This window comes from Bos indicus, chromosome 11, assembly GCF_029378745.1.
Source record: "Bos indicus isolate NIAB-ARS_2022 breed Sahiwal x Tharparkar chromosome 11, NIAB-ARS_B.indTharparkar_mat_pri_1.0, whole genome shotgun sequence".
Classification (NCBI taxonomy): Eukaryota; Metazoa; Chordata; class Mammalia; order Artiodactyla; family Bovidae; genus Bos; species Bos indicus.
Window position 1 is genome coordinate 14,825,803 of NC_091770.1, and position 16,853 is coordinate 14,842,655.

At 37.7% G+C, this 16,853-nt stretch overlaps 1 protein-coding gene, 1 long non-coding RNA gene and 1 other non-coding gene across 5 annotated transcripts in view; 2 read left to right on the plus strand and 1 right to left on the minus strand.

The window, feature by feature from the left end:
- The window catches only part of YIPF4 (Yip1 domain family member 4), a 34,136-nt gene that overhangs the window by 12,792 nt on the left and 4,491 nt on the right, over positions 1 to 16,853 (plus strand). Inside the window, exons 2-4 of the mRNA XM_070798089.1 lie at positions 4,370 to 4,523; positions 6,581 to 6,752; positions 11,379 to 11,456. Coding sequence (XP_070654190.1) covers positions 4,370 to 4,523; positions 6,581 to 6,752; positions 11,379 to 11,456 — 404 coding nt within the window. The remainder of the gene's footprint in view (positions 1 to 4,369; positions 4,524 to 6,580; positions 6,753 to 11,378; positions 11,457 to 16,853) is intronic.
- Positions 872 to 942, plus strand: TRNAG-UCC (transfer RNA glycine (anticodon UCC)). The gene has a single exon. It is a non-coding gene; the product is annotated as a tRNA-Gly (tRNA).
- The window catches only part of LOC139185627 (uncharacterized), a 37,833-nt gene continuing 28,054 nt past the window's right edge, over positions 7,075 to 16,853 (minus strand). For all 3 annotated transcript variants that reach the window (XR_011569133.1, XR_011569134.1, XR_011569132.1), the window contains one exon: positions 7,075 to 7,583. This is a non-coding gene — a long non-coding RNA (uncharacterized lncRNA). The remainder of the gene's footprint in view (positions 7,584 to 16,853) is intronic.

A 16,853-nucleotide genomic window follows, 5' to 3' on the forward strand; every position in this document is an offset into this window, starting at 1 on the left:
CCTGCCACCCTTTCTGTCTGTGGGATTTCTAAGGCAAGAGTAATGGAATTGTTCCCATTTCCCTCTCCAGGGCATCTTCCTAACCAGGGATTGAACCTTTCTCCTGCATTACAGGCGGATTCTTTAGCACTGAGCTACTTGGGAAGTCTAGCTATTATAAAACCATTATGTACTTGCGTGGTTTCCTGAGCTTTCATTGGACTATATGTGCATTAAAATGTTTTTATAACTAAAATGGAACAGTGGAGTTTATCCCTTAAGTGTGAAACATGTGCTTGTTTTATTTTGCTGCACAGATAGTGCATTCTGGTTTAGATTTAAGCGCACATGGATTTCATTTCATTTTCATCCGAATAAAATGGAGTAATTTTTTTGTCCTTGCTCTTGTTGCTTGTTAAGTAAAAAAATGCTTATTCATGTATAGAAGAAGTTGGCAAGTACCAACAAAATGTTCATGTTCATTGCAGTTTACTCTTCTTTCATAAAGTTAGAACTTTTGTAGGGGCAGATCAGCAGTAAATTTCATCTTGAGTATACCATCATACTACACTGACCAAATTCTTCAAAGTAAAGTTCTCAGGCTGAGTAGAAGATTCAGAGAAAGGATTCCTCAACCCAACTTGAACTGAATTGAAAAGGAGGGAGAATTACCATTAAGTTTTGTTCTGCCATTTTTCCAGGTGGCTTTCAATAAAATCTGAAACTTATTGATATTCTTCTTCACTCTGAGCCCAGACAAGCAAAGGAAACATTTTTGAAATTTCTTTCAAAGATGATTTCCTCTTAAATCCACTTATATTTATTATTATCCTTGTTTTTTTTACTGGGAAAATGACAAGAATGTTAAGTGTAGTAAGAGAGAATTTGGGCTTCCCAGGTGGCTCAGTGGTAAAGAATCTGCCTTCCAAGCAGGAGATACAGGTTCGATCCCTGGGCTGGGAAGATCCTTTGGAGAAGGAAATGGCACCCACTCCAGTATTCTTGGCTGGGAAATCCCATGGACAGAGGAGCCTGATGGGCTACAGTCCATGGGGTTGCAAAAAGTCAGGCACAACTTAGCGACTAAATAACAACAACAAAGAAAGAATTAATTTAAAATGAGTGTATTATAATTCTGGTAGATGTGCTCATTCAGTTGAGTCCAACTCTTTGCAGCCCCATAGACCGTAGTCTGCCAGGCTCCTATGCCCATGGAATTTTCCAGACAAGAATAGTGGAGTGGGGTGCCATTGCCTACTTCAGGGGGTCTTCCCGAATCCGTGTCCCTGTGTATCCTGCATTGGCAGGTGGATTCTTTACCACTAGCGCCACCTGGGAAGCCTTGTAATTCTGGATACCTATGCTGGAGTTGATCAAGCTAGCTTGTTTCTATTCTGGTTTAATGTAAGACAGCTGTGCTCCTGGAGTGATTTGGAATATTTCTCATGTTTTTTATGTGCTGCTTGCTCATGTTTTAGGATAACTACGGAGGTGTTTTTTTTTTTTTTTTTTAACTTTTCTGTTGCTTTTTTGTACTCACATCTACTTGTATCTTTTGAGAACTGAGTGGTGTGTCAAACTGCTGTTTCTAGCATTGTCCTGTATGTGTCCACGTTGTTTTTCTACATTGCCTAGAATGGAAAACACTACCAAATTGCAGGCTAAAGGTGCCTTTTTGAGGCTCTGCATCCACGCTATGAAAAACTACTAAACATATACAGTTCTTTCTCACAGAACTCCTTAGCTCTAGGATTTATATATCTTTTTTTTTTTTTGGTTTAGAAAAGGACTTTAAGTGCAGTCTTTCCAAGAGGCCAAGAAACAGTGGTTAAGGTCCTTTCCTGTCTCATTCCAAAACCTTTCATGTCACTGTTGTACTAATGACCTCCTGATCTAAATCTTCCTCTTGTTAAAGAAAAAAAAAAAGCACTCTTTGTACCTGTTGGAAGCAGAATTTTAGTTAAGTTTCAACTCTTTCATCTTCGTCTCGGAGTAAAATGAAGCAGAAAGTAATTTTGAGAGTATTTTAATCAAAAGTATTTGAGAGAGTATTTTAATCAAAAGATTGTATGATCAGCATCTACAGAGACTATTTTTTAAGCCTAAGCAGGGAAGGACAGTGCATTCAAAAGTACTTGGATTTTATCTCTAGCTGAATAAACTCCCATGTAAAAGCTTCTTAGAGTCATATAATGTTAAACATGAAAAAAATTTTGAATAGGAAACTGGAGACCAGAAGTGTTAATAATTTGCTGTATTAATTAGTAGCTAAGTTAGAACTTAGCTTCAGAATACAAACTTTATTATGATTAATTGCAGGAGTTGTCAGAACCAGACAGTTGAAGGAACTGTCAGAACTAGAAATATCATGAATGCATAAAATATATGTAGATGTACAGAATATGTGTTAATCACCTTTTTATGTAATTGGTAAGTCTTGGTGGCTCAGACGGTAAAGCATCTGCCTGCAATGCAGGAGACCCGGGTTTGATTCCTGGGTCGGGAAGATCTCCTGGAGAAGGAAATGGCAATCCACTCCAGCACTCTTGCCTGGAAAATCCCATGGTCCGAGGAGCCTGATAGGCTACAGTCCATGGGGTCGCAAAGAGTCAGACATGACTGAGCAACTTCACTTTCATTTTCTCTTTTCTTTTCAGGCTGTTAGTAGTTAAGTTTTGGGGGAGTCAAAATTATACACATATCTTTGATGGAAGGTGGCACCCATAATCCTCACACTGTTTCTGTAATTGAGCCCCTAAGGGATTAAAGTTTTAAGTCAGATTTTTTTAATAGCATTTTTCAAAAGCTAACCTAGAAAATTTAGGGTAATGTGCAAAATTAAGCTCTTCTTTTTACTGTGTATGATCTCCAGGGAAGGAGAGTCTGTGTTGAGTGTTCTGGCTTGCTGTCGCCAAAATTGTTTTCTGATGGACCACTCCAGTCTTGTGACTAGGTAGCAGCCTTGATGAGTGTTTACTAGTGCATGATGTTTGGTCCTACAAACGTGTTTTTCAGTTGGTTCCTTTATGACCTCAAGCAAGTCCTTCACTATTCCCATTTTTTTTGACCAGAACATGTGATACATGTACTGCTGTGATTATTTGTAACCTCTGAGGCACTGGTACAGACTGTGAATGGATTTATTTTGTAATGTGGATAAACAGGATCTCTTGACTGCTTTTTAGAATTTACCCAAATTGCTGAAACTAAAGATAAATGGTGTAATTATATAAAGAAAAAAAGTTAGCTGAAATATCGGGGAACTCTTACTACTTAGATTTATCCAGAACTAAGCATTAATATATAAAAGCACTTAGCGTAGATAGTTGATGATTTTAAAAACAGAATATTAATAAGTACATGAAAAAGTAGGAGTAATGGTGGTTTTCCTTTAGCAAATAATAATATGTTGGTTTGCATATATAAATATGCAGTGCCTTTAAAAAGAATGTATGCAGCCACTTTGTTCTGAAGCACATAATGTACATAATAATGAAGGAAATTCAAAATGATACCGTGTTGGGAATTCCCTGGTAGTCCAGTGGTTAGGACTTGATGCTTTTGCTTCCAGAGCCAGGGTTCAATCTCTGGTAGGGGAACTAAGATCCTACAAGCCTTGAGGTGTTGCCAAAACCAAACCAACCAACGTACCAAACAAACAAAAAAAGAAAATGATATCTTGTAATATATTTTTTTACATATCTTCCATTTAAAATTTAAAGTTACCGTTAACAAGTCTAGATTCTGGTACAAGAATTCTGGTACATATAATTAGATGTGAAATCTTTCATGTGTCTTCACTACTCTGATTTTCATTTTCCTGTAAAAATAAAAGTGGTTTTTAGGTATCTGTTGGTGAAAAAATAAATTCAACTGAGTAACTTTTAAAGATTTTATTGGTTTATTCAGTGGTTCATGAATTGGGCAGCATCTCATTTAGCAGAGAGAAAGGAGCTTTGAGGGGCTATACCAAATGAAAGACTTGAGGCAGAAGGAAACAGGGAAAGGAAGTTGTATTAGCTGGAAGTGGGTTAGTTATGGAAAAGTCACTTTCCTTTAGGAGATTGCAGGGTCTTTCAGGCAGATTACCTCACTCATGATGACCAGGTGATTTCTGACTCAGTAGTTTTAAGATTCTGTTTTTGGGAGAAGCCAAAACTGTAATTAATTTTTGGTTTGGTGACACAGGACTTAGCATAAGTGACTCCCATTTTGTGTTTGTTGTCTTGTTTTTAATACTATCAACTATAAAATATGAAAATTGTATGCACTAGCAGGTGTTCATACTTAGAGATCTTCAAATGATAATTTTTAGTTGAATATTTGCTTATGTTGGTTAGGATTCACACATTTTACCTGGATTTATAGTTTTGTCATCTTTTCTCCTAAGAACTCAGTGGTTCAATAGCACCCCCAGATGTCAAGTTAAACCTTGGTGGAGATTTTATCAAAGAATCTACAGCCACAACATTTCTGAGACAAAGAGGATATGGCTGGCTTTTGGAAGTCGAAGATGATGACCCTGAAGATAACAAGCCACTCCTGTATGTAAAAATAATATGTATTTTTTGGATTCTAGAGCTGGTCTGTGAAATGATTATATTCTTTCATATTATTTAAGACAGGTATGGAAAACCTTAACCTTTTTGGTCAAAAGTTTTAGCTGTTTTCAGTTTTGCTAGTACATTTGACCCTTGAACAACTGAGGTTTGAACTGTGTAGATCTACTTACACGTGGATTATTTTCAGCACTTGTATTGGAAAATTTTTTTGAGATTTGCAATAGTGCAAAAAAAACTCGCAGGTGAACTGTGTAGCCTAGAAATATCATGAATGCATAAAATATAGATGTGCAGAATATGTGTTAATCAACTTTTTATGTAATTGCTAAGTCTTCTGGTCAACAGTAGGCTATTAGCAGTTAAGTTTTGGGGGAGTCAAAATTATACCTGTATCTTTGATGGAGGGTGGCACCCATAATCCCCACATTGTTCAAGGTCACCTGCAATTAGTAAAACTGGAATAATGAAATAATATTCTGAACTCATTGAAAGTTAAGTTTAAGACAAATTAAGAATTCCCAAAAGATTACCTCTCCAAACTCTCTCCCATATAGCAATTCTCAAGCTAACCCTGGGAGGACTACAGGGATACTTTGACCTTCTTCATAGTACTTGAAGATTTTTAAGCGATTATGTATCCCTTGAGCTTCCCAGGTGGCGCTAGTAGTAAAGAACTCGCCTGCCAGTTGCAGGAGACGTAAGAGACATTCGGTCCCTAGGTTGGGAAGATCCTCTGGAGGACGGCATGGCAACGCACTCCGGTTTTCTTGCCTGGAGAATCCCCGTGGACAGAGGAGCCTGGCGGGCTATAGTCCATAGGGTCGCAGAGTCAGACACGACTGAAGCAACTTAGCACTCGTAAATAATCAATAGCATGCACACGTATCACTTGGGGGGAAAAGTGAAGAATTTAACAGTTTGGAAAGAAGAACCTGCTGCTGCTGCTGCTAAGTTGCTTCAGTCGTGTCCGACTCTGTGCGACCCCACAGATGGCAGCCCACCAGGCTCCTCTATCCCTGGGGTTCTCCAGGCAAGAACACTGGAGTGGTTTGCCATTTCCCTCTCCAATGCGTGCATGCGTGCCAAGTTGCTTCAGTTGTGTCCGACTCTGTGCGACCCTTTGGACAGCAGCCCACCAGGCTCCTCTGCCCACGGGATTCTCTTGACAAGAATACTGGAGTGGATTGCCATTTCCTTCTCCCCTAAGAAGAACCTATAGCATTGTAAAATCAAGGCATTACCAAGTTATTCTCGGTAGTAATTATTGGTAGATCAAGTACTAAAAACGTCTGTTTCTCAATGTTAATATACTGAATTTCATCAAATCTAAGATGTTATAGATTATAAGATGCAGTTATTTTACATTTATTAATAAAAGAGAAAAAGTGGCTAAGACAGCATAAAGCTAGAACATTAAAGGGCTATCTTATCTCCTTAGTGTAAGGATAAATGAGAAATGATCAACCATGCAAAAAGAGAAACCAAGGAAGTTTGCTTGTCTGTTTGGCACTGGGTGAAGTGTTGGAAGAAAAATTCCTATGAGAATATAGACTTGCAGTCTATGGTCCCAAAAATTCTCAAGAGAAGAATTTTATTTAAAGTCTCAAATTGGTAGTGCCTCCAGGAGACTGGCAAAAGGAAAAGCAGATCTTGGAAGCACTTGCCTCATGCCAGACTGACAACAGTTGTTAAGACACCAGCTATTGTGAGATGTATCCCAACTTTAGAGATGTTGAAAATGTACATCTTGGAAATGTACTTCAAATGCAAATGTTTTGTTGACCTGTGGAGACTACTGTTATATTTAAACTTTTCTTTAAAGTTGTTAAGACAACAGTTGTTAAGACACCAGCTATTGTGAGATGTATCCCAACTTTAGAGATGTTGAAAATGTACATCTTGGAAATGTGCTTCAAATGCAAATGTTTTGTTGACCTGTGGAGACTACTGTTATATTTAAACTTTTCTTAAATTCTAATACAACTGGCTCAATATTCAAAAGTATGTGCCTTCTAAGAATTCTTATTTTAAAATTATAGGGAAGAATTGGATATTGATCTAAAGGATATTTACTACAAAATTCGATGCGTTTTGATGCCAATGCCATCACTTGGTTTTAATAGACAAGTGGTGAGAGACAATCCTGACTTCTGGGGTCCTCTGGCTGTTGTTCTTTTCTTTTCCATGATATCATTATATGGACAGTTTAGGGTAAGTACATCTTCCTTTACACAAATTCTAAATGGTTTAAGAGTTTTAAAATTTAAAATAACAAATATTAACTGTAGTACTTCATTATGTTTGAAAAATGCTTTAGCTTTACCCATTATTTCTCACTTTTCCATCCCTACAACTGTTCTTAAATAAGTGGGAGGTTCCTTGGATTAATGGCTTCCAAACTATTGTACATCATCATTCACAAGAAAAGTATTAGTATTTGTATGGCAAGTGGGTAAGTGGTAGGGACTGTTCCCAGCTGCCCATGCCCTTTCTGGTTTTCCATAAGAATAAATAATTGGAAACAACAATACTCATATTTTTACCTTTTATTCATTTTTAGTTCTGTTTTTAAAATAAACTTTTTAATGATGACAGGAATTCCATCAAGTATTTGTTTTTACATAATACTATGTCCCATTCTCAGAGGCCTTATCTGTATCATCAAAACACAGCATATACACATCACTCTCTCATCTTTAGTGTAAGGCTTTAGGGGAGTAAAAAATAATTCTTTATCACAGAGTGTTTTGGAAATAAATTAGTTTCCTTTTGTTCTATAATACATTTCTGTAAGTTTAGTGACTTAAAACAATGAAGATTTATTCTTTGACAGTTCTCGAAGTCAGAAATCCAAGTTGAGTGTTAAAGGGCTAGAATCAAAATGTCAGCAGGCTGGTTCCTCTGGGTGCTCCAGCACAGTCTGTTGCTTGTCTCTTTCCAAGTCAGAGGCTGCAACATTGCTTGACTTCTGGTTGCATCACTGTACTCTCCATTGTCACATTGTCTTCTCTACTGTAGTCAGATATCCTTCTGCCTCCTTTCCTAAAGGACATTTGTGATTAAATTTGCACTTACTTGATAATTCAGAGTATTCTCTCCATAGCAAAATCCTTAATGTTATATAATACTAGTCCTATTAATATTTACCTTGGATCAATTTACATCAAGTATTCTGTTGCAGACAAGGACCATTGAAGAAGTTGAATAGGGGTTCTGGTCTCTTGCCTACCACCAACCCTTCATGCAGAACATCTCTAAGTGAATTTTATCTATATAATCTTTCATTTGAATGCAGGGTTCTAAGGCTAAAAACAGAAAATTCTTAACTCCATAGAATGTTTCTTAATTTGAATTTGTTAAATATTTTCTCATGCTGGATTGATGTAATACCTTTTTGGCAAGAATATCAAACAAGTGACATTGTGCCCTTCTCTACATACTATTAGGCATTACATGATACTGATATGTCTTATTCCTAGTGCTATTATTGTTGATCACTTGGTAAGGCAAGGGGGTAGTATCTGTCTAATTCCTCCACTGTAAAGTTGCTATTTTTCCCTTTTTAATACAATAAATACCTTGTGGAGATACTTTGTGACTATGCAAGCACTCTCTCATCAAATTTTAGCCCACTAATTTTAGCATCTATTGATGGACCTTTCTATCAATAATTATTACTATATTGTTTACTGAATATGATTTTCCTTCTTTCTTCCCCATGTATTAATTAGTATTCTCTTTGGAACAGCTATTCTTTCTTTGTCATTACTTACTTATCTTTGTTAGTATAGACAGATATTTATTTTACTTTGTGGACTGTCAGTTCAATTCAGTTCAGTTCAATTGCTCAGTCGTGTCCGACTCTTTGCGACCCCATGAATCGCAGCATGCCAGGCCTCCCTGTCCATCACCAACTCCCGGAGTTCACTCAAACTTAAGCTTATCAAGTTGGTGATGCCATCCAGGCATCTCTTCCTCTGTTGTCCCCTTCTCCTCCTGCCCCCAATCCCTCCCAGCTTCAGAGTCTTTTCCAATGAGTCAACTGTTTGTGTGAGGTGGCCAAAGTACTGGAGTTTCAGCTTTAGCATCATTCCTTCCAAAGAAATCCCAGGGCTGATCTCCTTCAGAATGGACTGGTTGGATCTCCCTGCAGTCCAAGGGACTCTCAAGAGTCTTCTCCAACACCACAGTTCAAAAGCATCAATTCTTCCGCGCTCAGCTTTCTTCACAGTCCAACTCTCACATCCATACATGACCACTGGAAAAACCATAGACTTGACTAGATGGACCTTTATTGGCAAAGTAATGTCTCTGCTTTTGAATATGCTATGTAGGTTAGTCATAACTTTCCTTCCAAGGAGTAAGCGTCTTTTAATTTCATGGCTGCAGTCACCATCTGCAGTGATTTTGGAGCCCCAAAAAATAAAGTCAGTCACTGTGTCCCCATCTATTTGCCGTGAAGTGATGGGACCAGATGCCATGATCTTAGTTTTCTAAATGTTGAGCTTAAAGCCAACTTTTTAACTCTCCTCTTTCACTTTCATCAAGAGGCTTTTTTTTAGTTCCTCTTCACTTTCTGCCATGAGGGTGGGTTCATCTGCATATCTGAGGTTATTCATATTTCTCCCGGCAATCTTGATTCTAGCTTGTGCTTCTTCCAGCCCAGCATTTCTCATGATGTACTCTGCATAGAAGTTAAATAAGCAGGGTGACAATATACAGCCTTGACGTACTCCTTTTCCTATTTGGAACCAGTCAGTTGTTCCATGTCCAGTTCTAACTGTGGCTTCCTGACCTGCATATAGGTTTCTCAAGAGGCAGGTCAGGTGGTCTGGTATTCCCATCTCTTTTAGAATTTTCCACAGTTTATCATGATCCACACAGTCAAAGGCTTTGGCATAGTCAATAAAGCAGAAATAGATGTTTCTCTGGAATTCTCTTGCTTTTTCAATGATCCAGCGGATGTTGGCAATTTGATCTCTGGTTCCTCTGCCTTTTCTAAAACCAGCTTGAACATCTGGAAATTCACGGTTCACATATTGCTGAAGCCTGGCTTGGAGAAATTTGAGCATTACTTTACTAGCGTGTGAGATGAGTGCAGTTGTACGTTTGAGCATTCTTTGGCATTGCCTTTCTTTGGGATTGGAATGAAAACTGACCTTTTCCAGTCCTGTGGCCACTGCTGAGTTTTCCAAATGTGCTGGCATATTGAGTGCAGCACTTTCACAGCATCATCTTTCAGGATTTGAAATAGCTCAACTGGAATTCCATTACCTCCACTGGCTTTGTTCGTAGTGATGCTTTCTAAGGCCCACTTGACTTCACATTCCAGCATGTCTAGATCACACCATCGTAATTATCTTGGTCGTTAAGATCTTTTTTGTACAGTTCTCTGTGTATTCTTGCCAACTCTTGATATCTTCTGCTTCTGTTAGGTCCATACCATTTCTGTCCTTCATCAAGTCCATCTTTGCATGAAATGTTCTGTTGGTATCTCTCATTTTCTTGAAGAGATCTCTAGTCTTTCCCATTCTGTTGTTTTCCTCTATGTCTTTGCATTGATCACTGAGGAAGGCTTTCTTACCTCTCTTTGCTATTCTTTGGAACTCTACATTCAGATGCTTATATCTTTCCTTTTCTCCTTTGTTTTTCGCTTCTCTTCTTTTCATAGCTATTTGTAAGGCCTCCCCAGACAGCCATTTTGCTTTTTTGCATTTCTTTTCCCTGGGGATGGTCTTGATCATTGTCTCCTATACAATGTCATGAACCTCCATCCATAGTTCATCAGGCACTCTAGGTATGACCTAAATCAAATCCCTTATGATTATGGACTATAATCCAGTATAATCATATATTTTATTGCTTAGATTGTTGCAGTTTTAGCTATTGGAAGCTCCTTCAGGTTAGCTTTGGTATCCTTTTGACATATTCCCATCCTTTTTTGAGTGCTTCCTTTCTTCTTGATTCCACAGTGCATTCTGGACTCATCTTTCATTTTCCCTGTCCCAGCCCTGGAATCAGTCATTTCCCTAGGGAGTCCTAGTTCCTTTTACAGGGGAATATTTAGAAACCAGTAAGTATCTGGGTTTCCCAGATGGCATTAGTGGTAAAGAATCCACCTGCCAGTGCAGGAGATGTAAGAGATGTGGGTTCAATCCCTGTGTCGAAAATATCCCCTGGAAAAGGAAATGGCAACTCATGTCTGGAAAATCCAATGGGCAGTAGAGCCTGGTGGGCTACAATTCCATGGGGTCGCAAAGAATCTGACATGGCTAAGGACACACATCACGCACCATAACTGGGCAGTTAGTCTTCTTTACGTTGCTACGCAGTATCTTTATTTCTAGACCTTCTCAAGCAGACAGAACTTGGAAATATATGCATGTATCATTATTATGTCAAGTCTCAAGAGTTAAAATTGTCTGAAGTGTTGTCCACATTCTATTACTTGGATAAATGTGTGATTAATGTAAATTTTAGAGACCTCCTGAGGTTAGTAACTTGTTTCACGGATAAATTTATCATGTAGAATGCTATAAAGCAGGAGCTGAGAGTCAACACTTTGCTGTCGTTTTGCAGTCATCTTTTATCATAGATGTTAAAATACTGAGGTTTCCTTAAGCAACTGATCATTGCCAAATTTTCAGTTTGGATGTAAAATTATATTACATATTGTATTCTTATTAGGTTTTCAGAAAATACCTGGGAACCCAAACTTCCTATGACCTAAAGTCAGTGATACCAAAATACCTTATGTGGTAGAGAATTGAACTCATGGGAAATTTTCAGCTTATTTGGTAACACAGATATTAATTGCATGAATTTTTTTCTCTTAAGGTGGTTTCATGGATTATAACCATTTGGATATTTGGTTCACTAACGATTTTCTTACTGGCTAGAGTTCTTGGTGGAGAAGTAAGTAGTTAATTTTGAAAATAGTCTCTGTTTTTTATGGTAAGCTTTATTGTTGATATTGCAGATACTATTAGTAACTATGTTCATTGTAATTGTTTGTTGCCCCAGAACTGCTCTTAATTTATGCTACTTCTTTCAAGGTGACCTATATATTAGTATTACGCATGCTCTAAATGTTATGAGAAAGAGGAAAGAAAAAATCCTATCATTTATAAATAACTTAGAGCTTTATAGGGATACATACAATTTATTCTCTGTTTAGTCCTCAAACTTTTGGTCTCAGGTCCATAGAGCTTATTGCCAAATTCAGACTTAAACTGAAGAAAGTAGAGAAAATCACTAGACCATACAGGTATGCCCTAAATCAGATCCCTTACGATTATACGGTGGAAGTGAGAAATAGATTTAAGGGACTATATCTGAAAGACAGAGTGCCTGATGAACTATGGACGGAGATTCGTGACATTGTTCAGGAGACAGGGATCAAAACCTTTCCCAAGAAAAAGAAATGCAAAAAAGCAAAATGGCTGTCTGAGAAGCTCCTACAAATAGCTGTGAAAAGAAGAAAAACAAAAAGGAAAGATATACCCATTTGAATGCAGAGTTCCAAAGAATAGCAAGGAGAGATAAGAAAGCCTTCCGGTGATCAATGCAAAGAATTAGAGGAAAATAATAGAATGGGAAAGACTAGATCTCTTCAAGAAAATTAGAGATACCAAGGGAAAATTTCATACAAAGATGAGCTCAATAAATGACAGAAATGGTATGGACCTAACAGAAGCAGAAGATACTGAGAAGAGGTGGCAAGAATACACAGAAAAACTGAACAAAAAGGATCTTCACGACCCAGAAAATCATGATGGTGTGATCACTCACCTAGAGCCAGACATCCTGGAATGTGAAGTCAAGTGGGCCTTAGGAAGCATCACTAGGAGCAAAGCTAGTAGAGGTGATGTTATTCCAGTTGATCTATTTCAAATCCTAAAAGATGATGCTGTGAAAGTGCTGCACTCAATATGCCAGCAAATTTGGAAACTTAGCAGTGGCCACAGGACTGGAAAAGGTCAGTTTTCACTGCATTCCTAAAGAAAAGCAATGCCAAAGAATGCTCACACTACTGCACAATTGCATTCATCTCACATGCTAGGAAAGTAATGCTCAAAATTCTCCAAGCCAGGCTTCAACAATACTTGAACCATGAACTTCCAGATGTTCAAGCTGGCTGTAGAAAAGGCAGAGGAACCAGAGATCAAATTGCCAACATCCGCTGGATCATCGAAAAAGCAAGAGAATTCCAGAGAAACATCTATTTCTGCTTTATTGACTATGCCAAAGCCTTTGACTGTATGGATCACAATAAACTGGAAAATTCTGAAAGAGATGGGAATACCAGACCACCTGACCTGCCTCTTGAGAAACCTATATGCAGGTCAGGAAGCCACAGTTAGAACTGGACATGGAACAACTGACTGGTTCCAAATAGGAAAAGGAGTATGTCAAGGCTGTATATTGCCACTCTCCTCATTTAACTTCTATGCAGAGTACATCATGAGAAAGGCTGGGCTGGAAGAAGCACAAGCTGGAATCAAGATTGCTGGGAGAAATATCAATAACCTCAGATATGCAGATGAACCCACCCTTATGGCAGAAAGCGAATAGGAACTAAAGAGCCTCTTGATGAAAGTGAAAGAGGAGAGTGAAAAAGTTGGCTTAAAACTCAACATTCAGAAAACTAAGATCATGGCATCTGGTCCCATCACTTCATGGCAAATAGATGGGGAAACAGTGGCAGACTTCCCTGTTTTGGGCTCCAAAATAACTACTGCAGATGGTGACTGCAGCCATGAAATTAAAAGCTTACTCCTTGGAAGGAAAGTTTTGACCAACCTAGACAGGATATTGGAGAAGGCAATGGCACCCCTCCAGCACTCTTGCCTGGAAAATCCCATGGATATAGGAGCTTGGTGGGCTGCAGTCCATGGGGTCGCTAAGAGTCGGACAGGACTGAGTGACTTTCTTTCACTTTTCACTTTCGTGCATTGGAGAAGGAAATGGCAACCCACTCCAGTGTTCTTGCCTGGAGAATCCCAGGGATAGGGGAGCCTGGTGGTCTGCGGTCTGTGGGGTCCCACAGAGTCGGACACGACTGAAGTGACTTAGCAGCAGCAGCAGCAGCAGACAGCATATTAAAAAGCAGAGCCGTTACTTTGCCAACAAAGGTCCGTCTAGTCAAGGCTATGGTTTTTCCAGTGGTCATGTATGGATATGAGAATTGGACTATAAAGAAAGCTGAGTGCCAAAGAATTGATGCTTTTGAACTGTGGTGTTAGAGAAAACTCTTTAGAGTCCCTTGGACTGCAAGGAGATCCAACCAGTCCATCCTAAAGGAAATCAGTCGTGAATATTCATTGGAAGGACTGATGTTGAAGCTGAAACTCCAGTACTTTGGGCACCTGATACAAAGAGCAGACTCATTTGAAAAGACCCTGATGCTTTGAAAGATTGAAGGCTGGAGGAGAATGGGACGACAGAGGATGAGATGGTTGGATGGCATCACCAACTCAATGGACATGAATTTGGGTAAGCTCTGAGCGTTGGTAATGGACAGGGAGGCCTTCCGTGCTGCAGTCCATGTCGTCGCAAAGAGTCGGACATGACTGAGTGACTGAACTGAAATGAACCATAGAGCTTAATGTAGGTTGTATTTACCAATATTTATCATGGGGACTTCCCTGGTGTTCCAGTGGTTAAGATGCCACACTTCCAGTGCAGGGGGTGTGAGTTCAGTCCCTGGTCAGGGAATAAACATGCCTCATTTTGTGACCAAAAAAGTTAAAGCAAATAAAATTACCATGTTAGAAATTAAAATAAAAATAAAAAAATTTTAATATATGTTTATTCATTTAAAACTAAAAGCAAATCAAATGCATTTTAACATAAATAATGCATTTTAAAGAAAACTTTTTAAAACAAATTGAGGAAAATGCATTGTTATACATTCTTGCTAGTAGTTTTAATATCTGGATTAGTGGAATCTGGATCCTGATATCTGCTTTCTGCATTCAATTGTTACAGGATATAGCTTTGGATAAAGTATATATAAAAAATAAGTCCTCATACAGGTATATAATTTGAAAAGGAGGGATATTTTAACACTTTTTTTTAGATGATTATGTCTATTCTATTCTGATACTACATTAACACTCAAGAGATAATAGTTTTTTTTTTTTTGTCTCTTGTTAATATTTATAATTTGCCAAAAATCAGACATGTTGTCTGACCTATACTATCACTTTTTTCAATTAATTAATATTAATTGGAGGATAGTTACTTTATAGTATTGCGATAGTTTTTGCTATACATCAACATGAATCAGCCACAGTTCTACATGTGTCCCTCCCATCCTAAACACACCCCCCCACCTCCCTTCCAACCCTGTTCCTCTGGGTATTCCCAGAGCACCAGCTTTGGGTGCCCTCAACAGGAAATAGTTTCTTAAAGTTTTTTTGCGAGGAATCTCAAACCATATTAGTGAACTTTTTATATTGTTTCATTGAAATTCATTTTGAATGGATATTTTTAACCCATGCATGGTCATCTAGAGAACACTAGTTCACTGAGGTTTGCAGAACTTCCAAATGTTGACACGTTTTATTCTATGATATCAGAAAACCACATTCACTAAGATCACCTATCAGCAGAAAATGTCAAGATTACAGTGTTGGATGTAAGTTTACCAAAATTCTACTTTTTGCTTGAGAGATAGCATTTAGTAATTTGAAAAAAATACTATGAGTTGTTTTTCTTGAAGCAACAGGCTTGTTTCATTCAGTTTCAGTCATGTTGCCTGTCAGTACCTAACTCTGAATAATTACAGTTTTTCATTTGTTCTTTCACGTAAGAATGGTGTTCCATGAATAAAGCATCTAATTCAGCTCTTGACTTAAGCAGTTGTACACGTGCTTTCCTTGGGATAACCATTGAATCAAGGTAGAAGAAGTGCTTTCTGTGTACTTTGCATTTTGTTACACAGAATATTAAAAAGGCATATTCAAAGGTTGAGGCTTAATAAAATCAGTCATTTTAACTGTTTTGTTAAGGACATTTTTAAGTGAAACAGGAGGGTTTTTTTCTTTCTTTTCTGTGTATGGTAGTAAAGAACATAGTTACTATTAGTACAGTTCATATCATATTGGCATAATAAAGCAGCATGATGTTTTACCCATTGCTTCTGTTCTATTAGTATCAATATCAACCTAATTTAAAAAGGCAAATAATGCTTTATCACTATTATAAAAAATAGTTTTGATGTCCAGTCTTTTAGAAGAGTGTCCTGGATCCCCAGAATACCATGGGCCACACCTTGAGAATCACTGCCCCATTAACTTAGAGTTTATGAATTACTGTAAACCTAGGAATTGTAGCGCTCCGGGATTTATCTGTTTGTGGAGAGAGTAAAGCAGAAGGGAAGCCAGGCAAAGTTATCATACTGGTGCTGACTCATATTAGGCTTACTCTATGAACACTAAATGCTTAATGTCAAACTCTTGAGCCTTTTTCTCACACTTGTGGGAAAGGTCTCCAAATCTGATTATTAGCTCTTGTTCTACTACTTTCCAGTTTCCAAAATTAACTTGCTGTTATTCCATCTTCTCGCCTCTTGTTTATGCCTCTTACAAAAAGAAGTTTCTTTTTTTTCTTCCCTTTTAGTGGAGTTTCGAGAAGGAATGGTATTAGATATGTGTTCAGTTCACCATCTTAATCTACAACTCTTGAATAAGTTTAGAGTAACATTTATCTGCGTAACTTTTTTACTCTGCTTATGGAAATTTAAAATAATTTTAACAGGGACTTAAAATGACATTTGTTTGTGTATTATTTTTTATATTCTAGACAAAATCTCATACAATTTTTATATGAAGACAGGTATCACTAATTGTTTGGGTAATTTAAGATTGTTGTTGACTCAAACAGGGTCTCTGTATTAACCTAGAGGGGTGGGATAGGGAGGGAGATGGGAGGGAAGTTCAGGACAGGACATATGTATACCTATGGCTGATTGATGTTGAGGTTTGACTGAAAACAACAAAATTCTGTAAAGCAATTATCCTTCAACTAAAAAGTAAATAAATTGAAAAAAAAAAAAAAAAAAGACTGTTTGAGGAAGTTAAAAGACCTAGATCTTATATCTTATTTTGAACTCTTAACTAGCTAGCTGTCTTTCCTGAACAAAGACCTTTGTTTCTCTGAGAATCAGTTTCTTCATAATGGGGATAGTATTACTACTACTACATGATACTTTTATGATTTTCTTAATTCTCATGCTTATGCAAGTACAACAAAGTATATATGATGTTTAATAGTGGTTAAAATAACTTGATTTCTATGGTATTTATT